General features: G+C 45.5%; 2 protein-coding genes across 4 annotated transcripts in view; both read right to left on the bottom strand.

The window, feature by feature from the left end:
- Nucleotides 1-20,797, bottom strand: part of Cdk1 (cyclin dependent kinase 1) — a 1,182,536-nt gene that overhangs the window by 127,311 nt on the left and 1,034,428 nt on the right. The window lies entirely within an intron of this gene.
- The window catches only part of Arid5b (AT-rich interaction domain 5B), a 175,974-nt gene that overhangs the window by 28,472 nt on the left and 126,705 nt on the right, over nucleotides 1-20,797 (bottom strand). For 2 of the 3 annotated variants that reach the window (XM_050139363.1, XM_050139372.1), the window contains 3 exons: nucleotides 12,475-12,587; nucleotides 6,226-6,430; nucleotides 4,160-4,212 (listed from right to left, as the gene is read on the bottom strand). In XM_050139363.1, coding sequence (XP_049995320.1) covers nucleotides 4,160-4,212; nucleotides 6,226-6,430; nucleotides 12,475-12,587 — 371 coding nt within the window. Of the gene's footprint in view, nucleotides 1-4,159; nucleotides 4,213-6,225; nucleotides 6,431-12,474; nucleotides 12,588-13,973; nucleotides 14,310-20,797 lie in introns of those variants that run through there. The other variant, XM_050139381.1, reaches the window with a different exon arrangement.

The following is a 20,797-nucleotide window of genomic DNA, read 5'->3' as shown; positions in this document are numbered from 1 at the left end:
GGTAGTACTCCAGGAACTGAAGCCATTCAAAACGACATGACATCATCCTTGGGCTGGACAGTTCAGAAGGAAAGCCGAAGGCTGTGTATGTCAAGAATGCTAAGCATAGAGTCAGAGGATGTCTTCAAATGGATGTCAGAGCCAGAATCTGATGTCAAAGCATAATCCGGCAGGAAGACCAGGGACTTCTCCCAGATGAAAACATCATGCAGCTGCCTTATTGGTGGGGCTGGGGAGCACTAATTTGATGGTACCTCCTCCTGTTCTGGGGTAACATTCCCTCAACATGCACTGTGCTTATACTACTGTCTCTCAGAATACTGCTCTGGGTTTTCTGTCAGGTGGTCAGCCGTGGTGAAATCATCTTAACAGACTCTAGCCGATGTCCTGCCTCATATTTCAAATACTTCTCTAGTGGTAACTGTTTGCCCAGACACACAGGAAGGGACCAAGCTTTATTCTTTTCTGCCTCTTATGGGGAGCTCTACGTTCTAATATATGTGGGAGGAGAGAAGTAGGCAGAAGTCTGCGAAGAGTGTAGCATTACTAGCAACCAATCAAAACACTCTGGATGCAGTGTTTTAAGGAATCAGATCTGTTAGATACATTTAAGATGCTAAATATAGATACAGTTATGATCTCTGCACCTGAAAGTGGAGAGACACTAGATCTACTTCCAGCAGAGGCAGGAGAGCCTGAGAGAAGTGTGCACTCTTCAGTCAGTGCTACAGGCTCCAAATGAAACAAACCCCTGCTCCACTTAAAAAAAAAAATCAACTGGAGGATTGTGAAAAGCCGAAGTGAAATAATCCATAATCCAAAATCCAAGCCAGAAGTTTTGGAATCGTTTGCAGCCACGAATGAGAGCAAGCCAAGTAAGACGGCCTTGTTCCCAGCCAGTGAGATCCAGAGCGCTGGCTTCAGCCAGGCACATAGTAACACATCCCCAAACTTTATGCTTGGGGTGTCCTGGTCCTGAGTATTTGCATTACCGAGATTTTTTTTTTAACCTTTCTCCTGAATTCTTACATTTTTTCCCCTCAAGAACCAGACATACTCTCAGGTAGTAACTGGTTTGTTGCTAGGAAACATCAGTATTTGGACATGTATATATGGAGTAATAACTTGACGGGGCCTGGGAATGTATCTCAGTGATACAGTACTTGCCTGCATTCTTGAGCCATGACTCCAGGCAAACAAGAAACTAGCTCAAAGACCAATTTCTAATCTTTGATATTTGAGTTTGATTGAGGACACAGTTGAAGCCAAATGCCACTAGGAGCAGTACTGGACCAGGTGTGGGCGGGAAGATGATGTCAACAAAAGCGAGGTCATTAGATAATTCTTTTCACACCAAATCACTCCTAATATAAAGCGAACCTTCTAGATATACGAGCAACTGCTAGGATTGGAAGACACAAGAGACAGCAGTTTATAATTCCCTTTCCTCCTACCTATACTAGGTGGAGACAGAGCTAACTGTCCTGGGGATGGCCAGCAAGCCGGAATCTGAAAAATACGATTATGGGGATAGCCAGCAAACTAGACTCTGAAGGCCACCATGATGGTCTCCTAAGACTCCTTTTTCCTTCCAACATAAACTGGAGCAGAGCAAGGAAGGATCCTTTTCCATGCAGAGGTCAAGTCAGGAAAAAAATTAATCTGTCAAGGCACTACGATTTCCTTTACTCAAAATGGAAATGGCTCTAAGCTGCATTTGAAATGTATCAGCACTTTCCCCAGAATGAAAAGAAAATACTCATCAGAAATGCCGTGCCTGACCTCTCCCCAGACGAGTTTATCCTACCTCCGGATTGAAATGCTCTCCCTAAGGAAAGCTGTGATCATTTGTAGGTGGACCCAAAGCATCACCCACATCTCCAAATCATCTTATAACATCCCTAATCTAACACACCTATCTGCAGATCATCTCAGCACTTTTGAGCCATGAAGGCTCCTTCCCTTCTTTCTGCAGGGCATAGCTCTTTGTTTCTACAGGGCAATGGTTTTTTGACTTTTCACTCGTAATTTGGTGGCTGACAGTCTTGAAAGTAAGTACTTTAAGGATCCGAACGGCTAGCTTAGATCTTTCCTTCCTCCCGTGCTGTCTAATATATGTCTCATATATATATACACATACATACACATATATATGTGTATGTATGTGTATATATGTATACACATATATATGTATATATACCAGTAAATACAATATATAAATATACATATCAGTAAATATAATATATTATATATGCACACACATATATATGTATATATACCAGTAAGTATAATATATAAATATATACACCAGTAAATATAATATATAAATATACACCAGTAAATATAATATATGATATATATTATATATACACTCACATACACACACACCAGTAAATAAACAGTCAGGTGATTTGCAGATTTATGGTCATTCATCCATTCAATAAAAGAACAAATTTTATTCCCCCAAGAGTACTGCAAATGCCCTCCAATTTATTGGAAGTTTCTTCTGCATGTTCTACACCAACTTGGTGTCTTGTAAAGACACAAAAGATATGAAAACCAGAAGCACTAGTTCTGTGAAACCTGCTCATGGCATGAAGCCCCGGAGTTTGAAAACGATATTTCATAACCCTGAGCAAATATCATGTAACCAACCGCGGTCACAGTTCATAAAAGCGCGGCCTCGCAGTCCTCACGCTGAAAGATCAGCTTACAAACCAGCTTCAGAAGGTGACTCCTGAGCTGATGGGACTAGGTTTCCATCTTTTCGCACAGGGGGGTGCTATAATTAGCTCAAGAGCCTGCAGAAGCCCGAGCTAGCTGTAACTGTGGCAAGGAGTCCGTCTCCTAATCCATCAGCAGATTTAGCCAAGAGTATTTCTTTTCGCACAGGCTACTTGTATAAAAACCAATCTCTCAAGTAAATTTGCATCTGTGAGATGAATATTTTACGTGTGTGCACGTGCTAGGTTTCTTTATAAACGTATGGGCTCCCGTCCATTAGGCAGTTTGTCAGTCCACACACCCACAGCACTTTTTAGGCAGAATTCCTAGCAGATATCTCTACGGGTAAATACCAGGGTTTCTGACTCAAATAACACTTCCTGTGTTTTCCTGTGCCCTGACTCTGACATCAACCCATTCTCTCAGTTTGAGAAACACTATGCGTTCCAGGGCAAGAGCCACTGGTTTAGGAGTTCGGGGTAAGGGAAATATCATTTTCTTGACTTGGTGGCCGTTGCTGTCATTTCACTGCAGTACAGAGGTCTCTCGGATTACTCCTTAAGGGAAGAGAACAAATAATTTCCCACTCCATTGCCAAAGGAACTATACGACTTAATCTGATCATCGTGTGGGAGAGAAAACATTTTTCAGTGACGCCATCTTCCTCTGTCAATTAATTTTATTGCAGATGTCGTCTCTCTGTGCTACGTTAATGCAGATTTTTTTTTATTTTGTTTTCCCATTTCAAGATCTTAATCTCCGTTTGTCTCTCTAACATTTTATTGGCTCAGAAATGCACGCTGTAAAAATCCATGGCCATCAAATTTTCCCGTGGGCTAAAAATAACTCACTCCTGTCAGTTAGAATTAGCTGATAAAGAACGTCAGAGCCCGTTCTGAATAAATTTGATAACTTCCTGTTGATGTAGCAGTGACCCTTGTCTAATAAAGCCTCTTTGCCCTACAATGAGAGAAGGCCCTGCTGTATTCTATTCCTTAATGGCCAATCCTGATTACTTCTGAAAGCCTTTAATACATTTCCCATATTAGACATGAACAGATGTCAGGTAGGTTGCCAAGGGAGATTTCTTTCATGCAATCTTGGCTTGTTGTACAATAATAGCCCTTTCTCAACATGGGAAAAAATTACAGACCCAACTAATTTCCCTGACAGGGGAGAGTTACATATGTTTTCCACTTGTAGTTTTTTTACGACAAGTTTACGGTTTTGCCAAACCTGGAACTAATTGGGACCATTTCCAAAACTGGCCCAATAAACGCCCCCCTTCACCCCCCCCCCCCAAAGTGGAAGAGCCATTGGGAAAGGCAGCCAATGAGGGCTTGCTTTTGAGTTTCCTCCATTTTGGCCAGAGACAGGACAGGGAGAGGGGAGTCAGATTGTGAAATCATTTCGTTTAAGTTGCTTAAACACTTACTGTTTCATATCCTCCCAGTTTTTGAGCAGCTTGAAACATAGTCCAAAGGTTAACTGTTAGAGGGACAATAAGTATTTAGATAAGCATTGCATTAACACATTGCCAAGAAATGTCAATTCAAACATTTTGTTTTGTTTTTTTTTCAACGAGAAAGAGAAAGAAAACAAACAAACAAACAAAAAAAAAAATCAACTGTACCCCAGAGACCTAATTCCTAGGAAACAACTCCACCGAAGGGCATTCAACATTATAGGATCTACTATATTTAATACTTGGAAATATTTCTCGAGGATGGTTACAAGACTACAGAGACAATTGAACTTTAAGGACAAACAGCATAATGTTGTTTGTACCATCATCACCCACCAGGGGAGAGAACACACTGGAAGGACCTTGGGGAAGTGTGTGGGAATTCAGGACGGGGTGGGTCTTGTTCCAGTCTCAGAAAGAAACCCTTGATGGGGATGGTGACGCCTCCTTCAGACCAGACTTCTCTGCGATCAACCAACAGTTGCCCTTATACACGATTACCTCCTTGGAGGACTGTTCGATAGCGAGGCTATAGTAAAGAATCACGCTGTAGTTCTGCCGACACGTGGCTGGCACGTGAGCAGAGAACACACAGGTCACATGCCAAGGCATGAGTAATAATACAGTGTAAGGGAAGATAGTCGTTCACAGATGGACGGAGTCACAGCTCCCTGAGCTCCCTCACGGTGCCTGGGTGATACCTGTGGGGTACTAAGAGGAAAAACAATGTATCTTTTCCCTTAACAGATCCTGTGTATAGGGTTCCTAAGTTTATGCTATCACGCAGCTCTGCTCAGTCAGGATTGAGAGATTTCGTTGTTGTTCATTTTGTACCTGATACCTCGGCGTGTGAGGATACCGGGCATCAAGTAATCCTCTGGTAAGGGAAATGAACAGAATGGGAATTAAACAATGAAAAAAAAAAGGCTATTGAGCACAACACGTCTGTGAGTCCACATTGAACCTTGTACTCTTCCAAGGCCATCAAGAGCCCGGCCTCGGCCTTGGTCTCCGCTGAATGGCTGGCTGATAATGGGACAGATCTCTTCACAGAACATTGATTCGACTTCCATTCCAAGCAGCCCGTTTGCAGACCGTGTGATCGTCTGTCGTTATATAAGTTTAGAATGGCTGCGAGTGTGCTCTTGCAATCAGTGCCAAGTGCTATTAGCTATGTAAATTGTTCTGTAAAACATACAGGTTCGCCGGTCTTCATCAGAATGGCACATGGTTTCAATCTAGGGAGATGCCTTCGGGGGAAATGCTATTACAAGCCAGAGGGGCTCATGGCTCTGCGCACCGGTCAATTCGGACAGAGCAAAATATACACTTGGCTGTGAAATGAGGGGCAGGATCTGGGATTTTTCCTCTCTTTTTCAGTGGAATTCTGCTCAAGCTATGAGTTTCCTCTCTTGTACACACAAAAACACCTAGATGCACAGCTAACTCAACGTTGCTCCAAGCTGGGACTTCCCTTCAGTGGGCTGATTTCATGTTTACTGTGAATTCAGATTTTAAAAAAAAAAAAAAGAAAGAAAAAAGAAAGCCAAGTTTAAGACTAAGGGAGTGTTTTGTTTTGTTTTGTTTTTTCTCTGTGGCTGTTTTGTCCACTTTTAAAGGCTTTCCTCTTAGAAGCTGTCTCCGAACAGGCAACATCTGGGCCTGATAAGGCTACATCATCATCATCATTATCTCATAAGAAAGGAGTTACAGACACTCCAGATTGACAAAACAGAAAACTAGAAGCTTTCAACACGTCTATTTCCAGGCCTCATCCTCAGAGTCCTGCCTATAAATATCCCCGCAATTGTCCCACAAGGCAACAATGCATTGAGCGGAAGAGGCAGGGAGAAAATTCTTGGCTCGGACAATTCGTGGATCTAGTATAAACAGAAACACCCTGCCTAGATTAGGGTTTCAACAGAATCACTAGTCCAAAAGAAAAAAAAAATTCTACTCCCCGCTCCCCCTCCCCTTGCAAATTCAAAGAATCTGAGCAATTTTGATATTTCAGAAACAAAAACAAGTATACTTACTCTGTTTGAAACCCAAGTAGGGAATTCGTTCTATGGGCGTTTTTCTTTCTTTCATGTATTTATAAAGCGCCACTAAGAAGGCTTGTTCATCGGCCCGGCATTCTTCTCCGATGGACAGCTTCGGCTTTTCTTCATTGGAGGCTTTTTTACAGTTGCTGTGGTTATTCTTTGGCTTGGTCAAGGCTGACCTGGCCTCGCCTTTCACCTGGGAAAGGAAAAACAGTCTATCAAATCAAGCCTAGCCTGGGAAGGCTTGCAAAGACGTATCTAAATGACACTTTCCCCCTGACGGGGAATCAGCAAGATAGGGGGACCAAAACACAGCCTTGTGTAAGAACTATCCTAGACAATGGGGGACGAAGTTCTGTAAAGAGCCACCTGGCAAACATGATGGGCTTTTGTGCCCTATGGTCTTGCCGGCAAGTACCTCCAGTCTAGCACGGGTGTGCTCTGTAAATGAATGGTGGGGCTGAATGTCAATAAAACTTTATTGAGAAACAGGTCTTCAGAGGGCCACAGTGGGCTTGTTTGTGCCGGCGTCCTTTGTATATGTCTATACTTTACAGTACATTCATATCAAACCAGAAAGAGTATTGCTGTCCGGTAGGATGACTGATTGGCTTCTTGATACATTGTTTCTTCCTGAGGCCCCTCCCCCTCCACTGTTAACTTCACTGATGAAACCTTGCTTTCATAATATCCTGATACTGTATTCGATCTTATAAAAAAATGAGAGACACGGGCTGGAGAGATGGCTCAGTGGTTAAGAGCGTTGCCTGTTCTTCCAAAGGTCCTGAGTTCAATTCCCAGCAACCACATGGTGGCTCACAACCATCTGTAATGAGGTCTGATCCCTTCTTTCTGGTCTTCGGGCATGCACACAGAATATTGTATACATAATAAATAAATAAATAAATAAATAAATAAATAAATAAATAAATAAATATTTTAAAAAAATGAGAGACACATGTATTTCTTATCTGGGCACCTGAGAGAGCTCTCCATGCTGGGATATACCAGCAAGGTCATTGTCATGTGTCACCTGAGGCTGCTACCCACACATAACCCGAAGCAGTACACCTAGAAGCTGGCTTTTTAATGAGGACTTGGTTTTTCCTTCAGCTGAGACTATGATAGGAAACTGTCTCTTGCCAGAAATGAAAGAGGAGAGGGCAGCTAAAATCCCAAGCAGAACAAATAGAAAGCCCCTCCCCCCCCAACTAAGACATAAATGGAGGCAGATGCTCCACGGTTCTTCCTTCCACACCACGGGGGGATAGGCTTTGGAGCTTGGCTAACCTAATGCTCCCTCCTTACGGCCATGTTGTACAGCGGCCTTTGATGGTTGTTAAATATAACGCTAAGTTGCTGAGTTATTTTAATTGTAAAAGGGGGAAGTACAAAGGGTCAGACTCGGAGTTCAAATGCACCCATGGGGAATGTGTACATTCCAATATTCTTTACATCTCCCGGCTGACATCGGGCAGGAAGAGGGCAAGCGCCGGGGAACGTCGTGCATAGAAATGTCCCACAGATTCCCGTTTCAGACTGCGCAGCCTCCGTGGGTCTTTCTCAGCACTAAGCACATGAAAAGGGTTCTGTTTATTGACTAAAGGGGAACACATCCTCTCTAAGAGGGCTTCCTTAGCGTTCCCTCTCTCAAAGGAGCGCCCCGCTTTAACTTCAGACTGGTCTCACAATCCTGAAACTTCCTGGGCAACTCACTGGGGCTGCGGAAATAGGATGAAAACATGTTCTCTTTTTTTTTTTTTTCCACGGAGGATTTTTACTGACAATATTCTCAAACTTTTCCACTTTGTGACATGATTGGGAGACAGTCGTCTTGTGGCTCTTGGTGCCATCATCAACTTTCCTTGCCAAGTTTTAGGCTGGTGGGTCTAAATTTATGCACGTCATAATTTATTGGCCTCTGAAATCACAAAACCATCCCAGTTTTTGTCTGTCTGTCTTATTTGTTTACACCGGTGCCCCCGGTGCTGATGGAGCACTGATTGATACATTATCTCGTCCCCTCACTGGGGTCTGATCTTACTGATTAGCTTAGGTTAGGAGGATTGCCAGTAGACCCCAGGGACCTGCACGCTTCTCTCTGCCTCTCCAGCGCTGGGGCTGTAAGCACGTGCAACCGCACCCAGCTTTGCTTTTGCTTGTTTGTTTGTTTGTTTATTTATAATTTGTGTTCTCTGGATTGCAAGGCAAGCATTTTAAGCAACTGAGCTATCTACCTCCCTAATCTTTATGTTCACGACTCTCGTGAAGTAGGTTATTATTGTCATAAAAATGTAGACACCGCGGCCCAGGCAGAATGAGTAACGTGTTTAAGTACATACGATAAACTTAATACAGACATTAAGCTGGTCCTCCAAACAAACTTTCAATTAGAAAGCACGTCTACATTTCCGGGCGTCACAACATCTACAGCTGAGAAACGTGATTTATCAAGTCCCATGCGAAAGAGAACTAGGTGGTTTTCAAGTCACAGGAGTGTTTTTTTTTTTCACTGTGTGCACCCAGCCAATCAGGAGAAAGAACCCTGTACCTAGGCCATGCGGACAGTGAACTACACAACCTTGCTCTGTTCACGCGAGCTGTGTCACTGTCCACAGGAACCGCAAGAGGCAGCTGCTTAGACCCATTTTATAGGCGAGAAAACAAGCTCACCGAGGCTGGAGACCTGGGTGCGCGCAGCTACTGAAATGTAAAACGCTAAGTTCAGAACTCAGTTCAGCCTGCCTCCTGGCCTCAATCAATCTCACACACAGGGGAGCAGAGCTACGAGCTGTGTGTAAAGTGGTCCAACGCTTTAAGTTTGCAGTGATATCAGACCAATTACCTCTGTTATAAGGACGGGAGCACCCTGGGTAGGGGACTCAGAGGTTTGCGGACAGATAGACACTTAACGCGCTCTTGTACGTGTAGAGCGGAAGTATTAGAAAAGGAAGGGAAACCTGCGGTGGAAAGCCAGGGCTGAAAGTGGCTCCAAGTGAGGCCCCGCTGCCACCTGCTGAACTCCATCCTGCATTCCAGGGGTCCCACTAAGGGGATGGAGGAGGCTCCCCAAGTAGGTAACAAGTGAGCCCTGGCCTGCATCTCAGCCTAGCTCAGTGCATCCTTCCTCAGCGCCAGTGAGCGTTTGGTTTCCTGGTTAAGACTCGGTCAAGGTATTGTCTACCTGTTTCCCCTACATTTACTCGAAAACATTCTCAGCAGTTTAACCTACGGGATTACTGTAATTCAGCCGTTAGAATGGAAATAGCACGTAGTCTTTGTGTTGGCCTTGAGAAGGTATGACCTTTAAAGGGGTGGCCGTTAGCGTCCTGGCCTGGGCACCACACACCTGTCGAGCTAAGAACGCTGAGGTTTCTCAGCGCGATTGACAGGTTGCTAATTATAGAAATGCCATTTAATGTTCTCAATGAAGCTGCAGACCTATTTGGGACTAACCACATTCTCCTACAGAATTGGGTTATCGCTGCTCTCTCCCCGTTAGCAGTCAGCAGGCGTAGCCAACTGTGGGGAAGCAGCAAGGGACAGGCTACTCTTAGCTTCTCCGTAAAGCGAGAGTGGGGCTAGGTAATGGCGAGCAAAGTAACGCACACATCCTACTTCCAACATGGAGTGTCAAGGATGCCATAGAATGGATGGACCCACGGCGTAGTTGCATCCTTTGTCTTTCCATGTTCCTTCCATAACGGAAACCACCTGTTAGATGTCTAGTCTTTAGAAAATGCTTAACTTGCGCGCGCGCACACACACACACACACATACACACACACACACACACACACACACACACACACACACACACACACACACGAGCATTAACTTTCCATCACTACAGGTCTTGTCACTAGAGATCTAAGCCAAGAACAGCCCTTTAGTATAGTCGACCAAGCCTTGGCCATGGACCTTAGATAATAAATGGTCTCAGCAAGCAACAGGATCCGAGCTGATCTTAGTCATAATGCCACCCCAGGGCTGGTGCTTTTGCTCCACTTGAGACACATGTCTTCAGAAAGCCACGGAATTCTGTCTCCCAGGGAGAACAGCGTGTTACAATGATGCTGGTCCGTTCACACCTGAGGGAGCAAAACCTTCTGAAGCTGACATCATGACCAGAGACAAACCGGTACGTCCATGCTGGAAGGTTCCGCTGCATGGAGCTGCAGGAAGCTGGCACTTATCCACAGTGAGAAACGGTCTGTCTGAGGCACTTTTGAAAAATACACATGGGTCTGAGAGCCAAGCGGCTCACCATCATGCAAAATATTGGTCCAGGTTCCGGATATAAGCAGATGGTTGTAGACTTCGCATCTCTACTGCAACATTTCATGGCAAAAGACCACTTTAAGACCCCAATGCCTTTTTTTAAAATGGCTCGCATGGTCTCCAGGGTGGTTTGTTACTCTTGCAGGATTTTCCAGACAGGTGCCAACAGAAACGCACACCAGAGTTTAAAATGAATCTCTCCCAGATAGCGGATTTCTCCAGACGCATTTGAAGCGTGCAAGGCAAGACTGTAATCCAAGACTCCAAGAGGAGCTGAGATATTCCACCAGTCCCCAGGAACTGACCACAGCACAGGAACAGTGGAAGGATGGTCTGTCCCATGGTGACCATGGTCAGGGGCCGCACTCATGGGAGGAGGGTGAAGGAAAACCCAGGCTTGGCTCATAAAGAGAGTAAATCGGTAAACATTTAACCAGTTCATACGTTCAAGTAGCCAGTCTTCTGTTTTGTGAGACCTCGTGTGAATTTTGTAATTCCCACACATTAGCCGTCGCTCCACACTTCATCCTGGCGGGCTCAGGTTTAGAACATCCCAGAAGAGACACAGCATGGTCATGGCATTCTCTGTTGAATGTCCGCCATGGTAAGACCTCGCTCCGTCTGTATTACCTTGCAGGACTCTCAGCCTGCATTTCAGGGAAAGAATCCATTACGCTGCCACCTTTCAAGGCCAGAGACACCAAGGCCCTAGGCAGGCAGTTCGGGGGCTGAGATGCTCAAATCACCAGAGAATGTCCGTGGCATCCACGTGCGTTCACGTGCAGAGGTCACGTGTGTAGGGGACAGGCAACTGCAGAGAATGCTAGGCTTGTGTTTAGCCAGAGAAATGAAAAATACACTTCTGTAAATTGGCTTTAAAATAAAAAAACCTCACCCTATGAAAAAAAACCACTCTATGAAATCTTGGGAGCATGACAAAATCCTAACCAAAGAGCCCTCAGAACTTTGTGGTAAGAGGGATACTTGAAGATAAGATTCACGGAATGCAAAGGTTCACAGTTCACTCCGACACACTGGGAAGGGGGCAGAGGGCACAGTCCAAGCCCCAGATGGCAGGCAACACGAAACTCAGCCCGTTCTTTCTCTATGTCAGAATCTCCACCGATGCTCAATGTGCCCCCCACACTCAGCCCTCGGTCGGATCTGGAACCACCTTGCTAATTCCCATCTGATCTTGGATTCTGATGTAGATGGGTTCGAACTGTGGCCTAGAAACAACACGAAACACAAAACACCCAAGGGCCAGAGTGTGGAAACGTGACCCCCAGCTCAGAAAACTCACAAAGGTAAGTCTACAAACATGAAGTGACTCTTCACTCAAGACTTCAGGTGCTTCAAAGATTCCAGAGAATGCTCACGAGAAATGGGCCCACAGGCCTCTCTGAAACAGAGGCTTTCCTTCTACATTCAGAGGGAGCTTTAAGACACAGTCACCTCTACGAGTGTGCGCACACATATAAACAGCTTCCCATGTATCTCTAATTTACGTCAATATGAATTAGAGGTGACTCTGGGGAAAAAAAAAACATGACCAAAAAGATTAATTCTAGCCACTTCTAATTTCATCTCCAGTTAATCTCTGAGGCATATTTAGATGTACACACTCAGAGACAGGATGGTTCAGCTGGTCTATTTTTGATACGCGCAGAGTAAACTATGTCATTGTGTCATCTAGCATGAAATCTCAGCTCCGGTGACGCGGACACTTAATCATGTCCTTTACCCAACAAGCCAAACTGGGAGGTGGGAAGTCATTCTGTTGACTAATCAAAACGCCTGCCTCCTACCAGATTCTCCCCACCCCGAGCCACAGGGGAAGTGTCCTCCGGTCCAGACATGGCCTCAAGCTCCAGAAGCGGAACACAGCCACGGAGACACCAGCTATCGGGGAGGTCAAAGGGGAAAATCACGGAGAAGCATCAATCAGGAGGATCGTACCTTGCTGATGGCTTTACCATCACAGTTATTGTTGGAGTCCTTCGAGCCACTGAAGGAGTCTCTTCTCTGGGGACATGTTTTCTTTTTGCGCGGTCTGCCTTTAAGATTTGGCGCTGAAAACAAACGGAGAATAATTAATCGTCATACAGTCTCAGTAAAAGACACAGAGGGTTACTATTGAGCTCGGACAGCATGGACTCGCTCTCATTGGACGCTGCTGTCTCCGAAGGGTGGGACCTTGGTAGAGGCTAAGCTATAAACTTTCCCACGTCTAATTAATATAAATAAAATGAGGCTGACGAGGAAGACACATGCCCCCTCCTACCAGTCCCCACTTCTGTGCTCCACTCCCCCGCACCCCACCCCCAGAATACACCATCAGAAGAGAAGTAACCCCTAGTTAGACTTGGAGAGCGGGCCTTCTGTTTGTTTGGTATCTTGTTCTTTGAAACTCAAAATGATACGCCAGCCTGTGATGGCGTCATACTCAAGGAACATTTGAAAACATTACTCTGTCGGAAGAGTTTTAGAGACAGCAGCGGTTTTTTTTTTTAAATTACCATACTGATGAGAGAGAGAGAGAGAGAGAGAGAGAGAGAGAGAGAGAGAGAGAGAGAGAGCGCGAGCGAGCTCTGGCGAGAGGTGCTCACAGTAACAAGCTGCTATTACACACATTTTCTGATAATACTGTGGCCAGCATGTCTCAAATCTCAGCAAATCTGGCAAAGACTTGAGTCAGCAAGTCTCTTTTCCTCCTCAATATACTTTTATGAAGATCTGGAGGGTTATTTAAAATAAATCCCAAAGCTTACACAGGGTTAGCCTGACTCCAGTGGGGATTGATTTTTTTTTTTTTTTGCGCGCATTATTAAAGCCGTAGTTACAAATGACACAGGTGATGATGAACTTGGGTTGTTTGTGGGGTGCCCTGACTGCCCCCCACCAGCTCTCACATTCAGCTCCATCAGTCAGTCAAGTCCCGAAAATCTAAAACCAACCAACTCACTGAGTTGTCCATTAACCAACTCCACCCCCAATCTCTCCGGAGCTCTCAAATCACCTACATTTTTATTACTTTGAACAGTTATGAAAAAATCATATCTGAGCAGCAGGAAGCCTCTTAATTGTTATTCGTCTCACATGGACACACGGACACACACATATATACATACACACGTTTAGCTAGTGACTTCAGAACATTTCATGTTGGACTCAATTTACATCCATGCTATTTCCTACTAATTTGTTTTTTTTCTGCCATGGAGGAGTTTTACTGCCAGTGAAACTCAGTTAAGGCAACACTCTCTTTAATAAGAGTGGTGCGAGTGGGCTAAGAAGCAGTTTCTGGAGGCTCAGGACCCTCTCCCCCAACCTGCAGACCTCATCACATCCTCCTTCCTCAAAATGCTGGCCCCCGAGTCCGTCCCAGAAAACCTGCCTGGAATTCTCCAATATAAAGTCACACAAGCAAAATCAAGCAAAGAGAAAATAGACATTACCCATTCCAGTCGCCACACATCTGCCTGATTGACGCCTGTGCTTAGGAAAGTTCCGGCAGGGGACTGCTCCCCAGCCTCATCCCTGGAAGTCCGGACTTGATGTGGATCTCGGCTTCCTAGCTGCGAGCGAGCTCAGCGCCGCTCCCCTCCCCCCCCCCCGGCAGCTCCATTACTCATGTAAACACACAGCAGTGACTAGCGCGGGTGTGTGGGATGGGCTCTGAGCTCTGAGCACTTAGGGGGAGCTGCCAGACTGGCAGGGAAGGCTCTGCTCTCTCCTCCTCCCTGGCTCGGCTTGCTGACTGCACCCAGCTTGTTTGGTGGCGCTCCTGACCTCTGGCTCCTCGGTGGGAGCTCAGAGCCCAGTTCCGAGAACTCGCCACGGTCCACAGCCTGGAGCCAGGGTGTGGACTGTTTTGTTTAGAGGACTTTGTGTAGCTCGGAAGCTTTTTCACAATGACCCAAGTGCTGAGGCTTTAATGACTGTTAGGGGTAGGACGGACTTGCAAGTCGCCTAATCAAAATAACAGCCCGGCAGTGAGCCGACAGAAGCAAACAGGACTCGAGAGAGGAGTTCTGAGAGGTGCCATTCAGCAGTCAGCAGAAACGGAACAATATGGCCTCTGTTCCCAGACCTGTCACTGTCATCTTTCCACTCCTCGCATTTTTGAAAAGCACTTAAAACCTAAAAGGCATTTATTTCCAGAAAAGCTTTCAAAGCCCGAAGGCCCTGTCTAAAGATGGAGCTCGCGCTGAGCAGGGTTTTAAATAGCAAAGCAAAGGTTCCAAGAGCCTTAGGAACCATCCCTAAACTGGGTCGATGTTAGGCACCCAGAAGATTTAGAGAACTACAAATTCAGTTTTGAGCAGAGGAACAGGTTAGGGTTAGTTGTGATTACACAACTCTGAATCTGGGGTCTTTGCTTCTTTAATTGGCCGAGTGCTGGAATGTCCTAGGGCCAAGTGGGCCAACCAAGCATTGCTGACCACACAACTACAAATCCTTCTTTGTCTTTGTCCAGAAGTACTTGAGCTATATGTTTATTTTATTTTTATTCTTTTCTGTCTTTTTTTTTTTTTGATGGGGGTATTATTATACCTGACTGGGCTGTCTTTAAGGGTAGGGCCATCGGATTCACCTCTCCTCTGCATAACATTAGCGAGGTAGCATTGTGTAACCTGACTTTGTTGGATGAACAGATGACTAATAGCCCACAAATGCCCACACACTCCTGAGAGGAACCTGCCAATCGGATCCCATGATACACGTGTCACCCTGGGAACCTTTACACTTTACATCTGATGCTGGTGGCTTGAGGTGACACCGGAAGAACCAGGACGGAGCCCAAGGTTTTGGGCTCCTGACGACCGGTCAAACCATTGCCTTCACCGTAGCCTTACCCCACAGTGTCGGTCACAAACCGTCAATGAGCCAGGGGCGGTGGAGCATGAAGAACTGGCCCTCAGTCCCCCCATAATGCATCAGAAGACCTTTTGGACTCTTAATACAACCAAACCCCACCCCCCATAGAGCTTTGTCCGGGGCTTTATCTGTTTCCCTCTGTGGCAGAGAGAGAAGCTGTTCTCCAGACCAGTGATACAAAGTGAATGTCCCGTGGCGTAGTAGTGGTCAGGGGTGAAGTGGAACTTTGTGTTTCATTCCCTCACACGAGGAAACATCCCCATACCATCTAGCCATCCTAGCTACTATGCTTTCTCCCTTCTGGGAGGTCAGTACTAAAACCAGGATCCTGAGTCTCCACCTGGTGTGGGCCTCGGCTTTAAGGATGAGTGAAATTTTCGCCCTCACCAGCTCCACATAAAGCAAGTGACTCTGTAAAGCCGTCCACATTCCAGCTGCCTTCACTTGTACACATAGCTGGGAACCCAGCCTAGTCCCGGATCCTCAAAGGTCAGTAAGTGGTTTTGTTGCTGTTTGTTTATTTTAAGGTTTTATTTTGATGCTGGAGCAAAGTCTCAACATCCTCAGCACCCACATCCGTCCTGTAACTTCAGCTCCGGGAGATCTAATGCCCTCTTCTGGCCTCTGAGGGACTTGCGCTCCCTCATGCACTTATTACACACAGGAGATCTCTGGTAGACCAGCAGGACCCCTAAACCGCTGAATCATCTCTCCAGCACCTCCGTAATTGTGCTTTGCACGAATGCCTTCAATAGAACCTTTCTTCCTTGATACTTCCTGAGGGCCAGCCATGGCTCTGCCTTCCAATAGTAACTAAAACTCACAGTCCACCCAGGAGGTCAGCACGGTTACTATTCTCCCCATTCTAGAGATAGTTAAACGGAGATAGAAGAAGTCCACAACCTCAGACCATACACCTGATTATCAGCAATGGGTTTGCCACCTGGGCAATTGCCATTTTCCCAGGACCCTTGTTCTTCCCGAAGTTCTTTCTGTGGGGCACCTGCAAGCTCACACGTTCATCCTACCTCTGAGTACACAGATTAACCCTGACAACAAGCTTTCACCAACCAAAAACACTTTCAAACACCGCCTACTTCTGCAAGCCTAGGGTGCATCCAGCCTCTCCTGGACCCCCAGCAAGCAGAAGCCCCTGCAGTTCTGACTAAGAAGTGGGTGACAAGACTCCCAATCAAGCCATTAAGGCCAGTAAAACTTTGGTCAAAGCGCCATACCCATGACCCTTTTACAGTGGGGGCTTCTGGCTGACGAGTGAAAGGCTTCCGTGGTTGAAACGAAAAGAAACTCCTTTCCTCTCCAATTGTCCCTCTGTCCATCTTCCTGAGGGCCAATTGACGCATGCTCAGTTTGAGCAGGGGCAGCCACTTCTACAGACTGCTATCTAATCCCTGCTTAGGACAGTGTTTTCTTCTGTTAACCTTTTCTTATCAGTGAAAGACAGTCTGTCTTCCTGACAACAGAGGACAACTTTTTGCTGTTACTCTTTTCTGCTCTTAAAGGGTCTGTTTATTCAAAAAAAAAAATTAAATAAATAAATAAAAGTAGGTGTTTGCAGGTCTTCACTTCCACTATGAGTTCAGACAAGCCACATAGTCAGGTCTCTCAGGAGTGGGAGACTCATCTCAGCCCGGATTCTTAAAATAATACTAATAAAACAAAGGATATGTAACCACTTACTGGCAAGCTGGCAAGGCCAATGCTCTTGGCTTAGATGTTGCTTCTTTTCCCCCTCCCCCACTTTCTGCTGTGTTCTTCCTGCTGTTATGGCCAGATCATGGCTGTCGATTTTTTTATTTTTATTTTTTTATTAAATACCGTTTATGCTCTTGGAGTCCCACAAAGACAAACAGCCCTAAAAACTGGATTGATTCATAACCAAGCCAATAACTTTTTCTTCCCATTTTGCAGAAGGGCTTTCTCCGCCCCCGCAAGGCAGCCACAGATCCCTTAGAGAAGCTCTCTGTGAGATACACAGTGTCTTCCTCTCCGGGAGGACCTAGAAGCAGGAATGGAAACGACAAACATCATTTTCCATAGAGCAGACCCCCAGGGGTCAGAGTCTACAGGAGGTGAGCAGAACGTTATCTCCTCACATTTTTCAAGTTGCGAATGTGTATTTTAAATATGAGCTAGAAAGCAAAACCCGCTGGGGGATGTCTTACGCACTGGCCAGAATGGTATTGTTCCATGCCCCCTCCCCGGTCCCGACCTGAGGCTGCATTTCTGTAATGCCTTTCCTCTGAGGACAGCGAGGTGCTGGGACTTTTTCTTTACAGACAATAATCTTAAAATACCCTGGCAAGTTTCAACATGGAGTATTGCTCTTTCTGGAAAAAGAAAAAGAAAAAAAAAAAGAAAAAAAGAAAAAAAAAAACCCTACCCTAATTTAGTTATCGTTGACTGCGTTCTATTTTCAATGTTTCCCTTCTGACTATTTAGAAACTTCCTCTTTCGGTCTCACAAAAATAGGATGAATGTTTTCAGTTATTAATGTATGAGTCAAAGATGTAGAAACCAAGACTGGCGGAACACTTGATCAAAGCCACTCCTAAAATTTATGGGTGGTAATAAAAGAAAGGCATTTCGAAGATAATCTCTTACAGAATTTCAGTTTTTAAATACTTGGGGGAAAAAACAAAAACAGCCTAAAAGCTCTCAGCCCTCATCGTGGCTTTACCACTGAGCCAACATTTTAACATAAGAATTCATAAATGATTCCCTGAGTTCCCCCCCCCCCCCCCCCCCCCCCCAACTCCCCCCCCCCCCCCCCCCCCCCGCCCCCCCCCCCCCCCCCCCCCCCCCCCCCCCCCGCCCCTTCAAAACCCAGTGTCATTCTTGGGAGGGCATGCTGGTTCTCCACGTCTATTTACAAGACTCAAGTTTTCTGTGAATCGACAAAACACGGTTGCCACATCAAGTTAAGACTTTTCAAGTTTATTTTTATTCTGGTTTTCTATAAACAATCGTACACACCCAGCAGAAAACTCTTGAGAAGCACGTGTGCTGTGTGTCCCGCGAGCACCTCAGGGCCATTCACAGGTACAGCTGGTATTACAGGAACACTTTAACCTTAATTGACGAAGGGGGACCGGCAATTAGAGCCGGACGTTACAAGGGCGCTAGTACTCTGGTAATTTCGCTGACAGTTCCTTCTAGAATTGTTTCCCTCAATAAAAACATTAGAAAGGAGAAACCCAGAGATAAGGGCCCAGATTCTAGGGCCAGATTTAAAAGCTATCACTTTTAAATGCCACCAAGATCCTATCGCAGGGAACAACCGCAGGTCACGTGGCCTGGATGAATTGTCTTGTGGTCACACTGGTCTCCTTGAGGACTGGGCAGAGTTCCTAGGTGCTGCAGTCCAAGTCAGAACCCACCTTGCTGCCAATCACTACGATTAGCATCCCCACTGAACCCTGGGCTCACGGGATCCAGGTTCCTCCATTTTCCCAAAGGACGAGCGGTTGTTTCGTTAGGAAGAGGACGAGAAAATAAGCAAATAAAAATAAAGGTGGCAGAATGGGACCTAAATTACTTTGGCGCTTTGTCAGAATTAGCCAGACCACTACGCATCACGGCTGAGAGGCTAAGAGTGGAATAGTTGACTGTACCCCCTCTACCTGGACTGATCAGGCAGCCCACGTCCCAAACAGCTGGGGACTTCACTGACTGCTCAACAAACCATGTAAGTAAACACTCTAGCAGTCTCATCCAAAACATGCCCTGGTCTTACTCACTCTTGGTTCATACTCCTGAATGCCGGGGCATTGTTAATGCCTCCGATGAGTGAATTAGTAATTTCACAGGCATGCGATTTGCATAGCTATTTCCTGATACACCCTCTCTCTCTGCCCTGGAGGTCTTCATTTCTCAGAAACACTTAAAAACACAGATTATTTCACTTTGGCCCTTCCCCCACCCCATAAATGGAACAGGGCTTGCTAGCTCATCTGTATTGCTAATTGGTTTGAGAGCATGTGACTCCAAGTACTCTCCTGCCTTAAAACAAGCCAGCCTTTTCTGTAGTCAGGGTTGATCATTCGAAATAAGCTGATTTCTATCTAGCCTTGTTTCCCTGGGAGACAGACACACATGATTATATATGATTTGGATATGGTATAAAACCATCATGTGGATTCTCCAACCCCCAAGTGTACGATCACAAGATGCTGAGGAAGAAGAAATGGATTGTGGGAGTTTTTTACTGTCCTTGCCAGATCTTGCATAGTCTCACATCCTCTCTCTGGTCTAGGTTGACCATCCTCAGGGCCTTGAGAGGAAGCTATTCCCGATGGAGGAGTCTGTGGGCACACTCAGGGGTGGTAGAAGTGCCTCAGAGTTGTTTGGGGGAAAATGTATTCAATTCTCAAATAACAGAGTAGTTGGTTCACTATGGCCTGGATGTGACCTGGGCCTTTAGTTTTACTTAGTTTCCTCAAAGTTCAGGGACCTGTGCAAAGACTCTTCCGCCTCAGAATGTCCCAGACTCTTTAGAGAGATACAAAGACAGAGAGGACACTCATGTATCCCGTGTAGTGACTGCACGACTCAGGCCTTCATGTTGAACACAACCTCTGGCTCCCTGTCCTCATCATCTCAACAGACAGACCCTGCAAGGCCAAGAGTGTTCTCCACAAAGTACTGCTGTGATTGCAGCCCACATGTGATCATGCACACATACTGTCCCTCCTGCCAGATGCCAAGGGTCCAGTGGGCCATTTCTTGACAGCCTGGAGTCCACAGTGGAGGACACACACACACACACACACACACACACACACACTTTACAGTTAGAAAATTGTACTTTTTCAACCCCATGTTGTACCTTTCCTAGGAAATCAGTTTTTTCCATCTTTTGAAAAACATTAAAATAAAACACAGATTAAGCCCATTTTAGCATGTTACCATTAACAAGAATGAATCACAATTTAATATTATTGTCTGTTTATTGTTTCAGTCTGTTTAAGCATCTGCTGTGGACACGCTTTTGAAGGACATTTTAATCTGCACCATTTCTGAAGGTTAGAAAGGCAGGCCCTCAGAAACAGAGAATGGATTTTTTTTTTGTCTCTTCCTATTTCTTTTTCGATGAGAGCACAATAAACAAGCTCGTTCCGCCTGTGATTGATATGCTCTGAGGTACTCCGACTGAACCCAGCTACGCTGAACTGAAGGCTACAGGTCTGCCTCGAATGGCTTCACAGGCATAGTAAAGGCGAGAGCACATTTAGACGCACACGAAAACACAGCATTCGCGTTCAGCTATCTCTCCAGGTTTGGAAATGAGATTGTCCATTTCAACACTGAAGGCAATTGATTTGCCAATTCCATAAAGAAAATGTTTCCTACTGCATGGAAATAAGGGCTTTTTTTATGTTGT

This window comes from Alexandromys fortis, unplaced genomic scaffold, assembly GCF_014885135.2.
Source record: "Alexandromys fortis isolate MF-2015 unplaced genomic scaffold, M_Fortis_MF-2015_v1.1 scaffold_9, whole genome shotgun sequence".
In the NCBI taxonomy this organism is placed as follows: Eukaryota; Metazoa; Chordata; class Mammalia; order Rodentia; family Cricetidae; genus Alexandromys; species Alexandromys fortis.
This window is presented reverse-complemented; position numbering and strand designations above follow the sequence as displayed.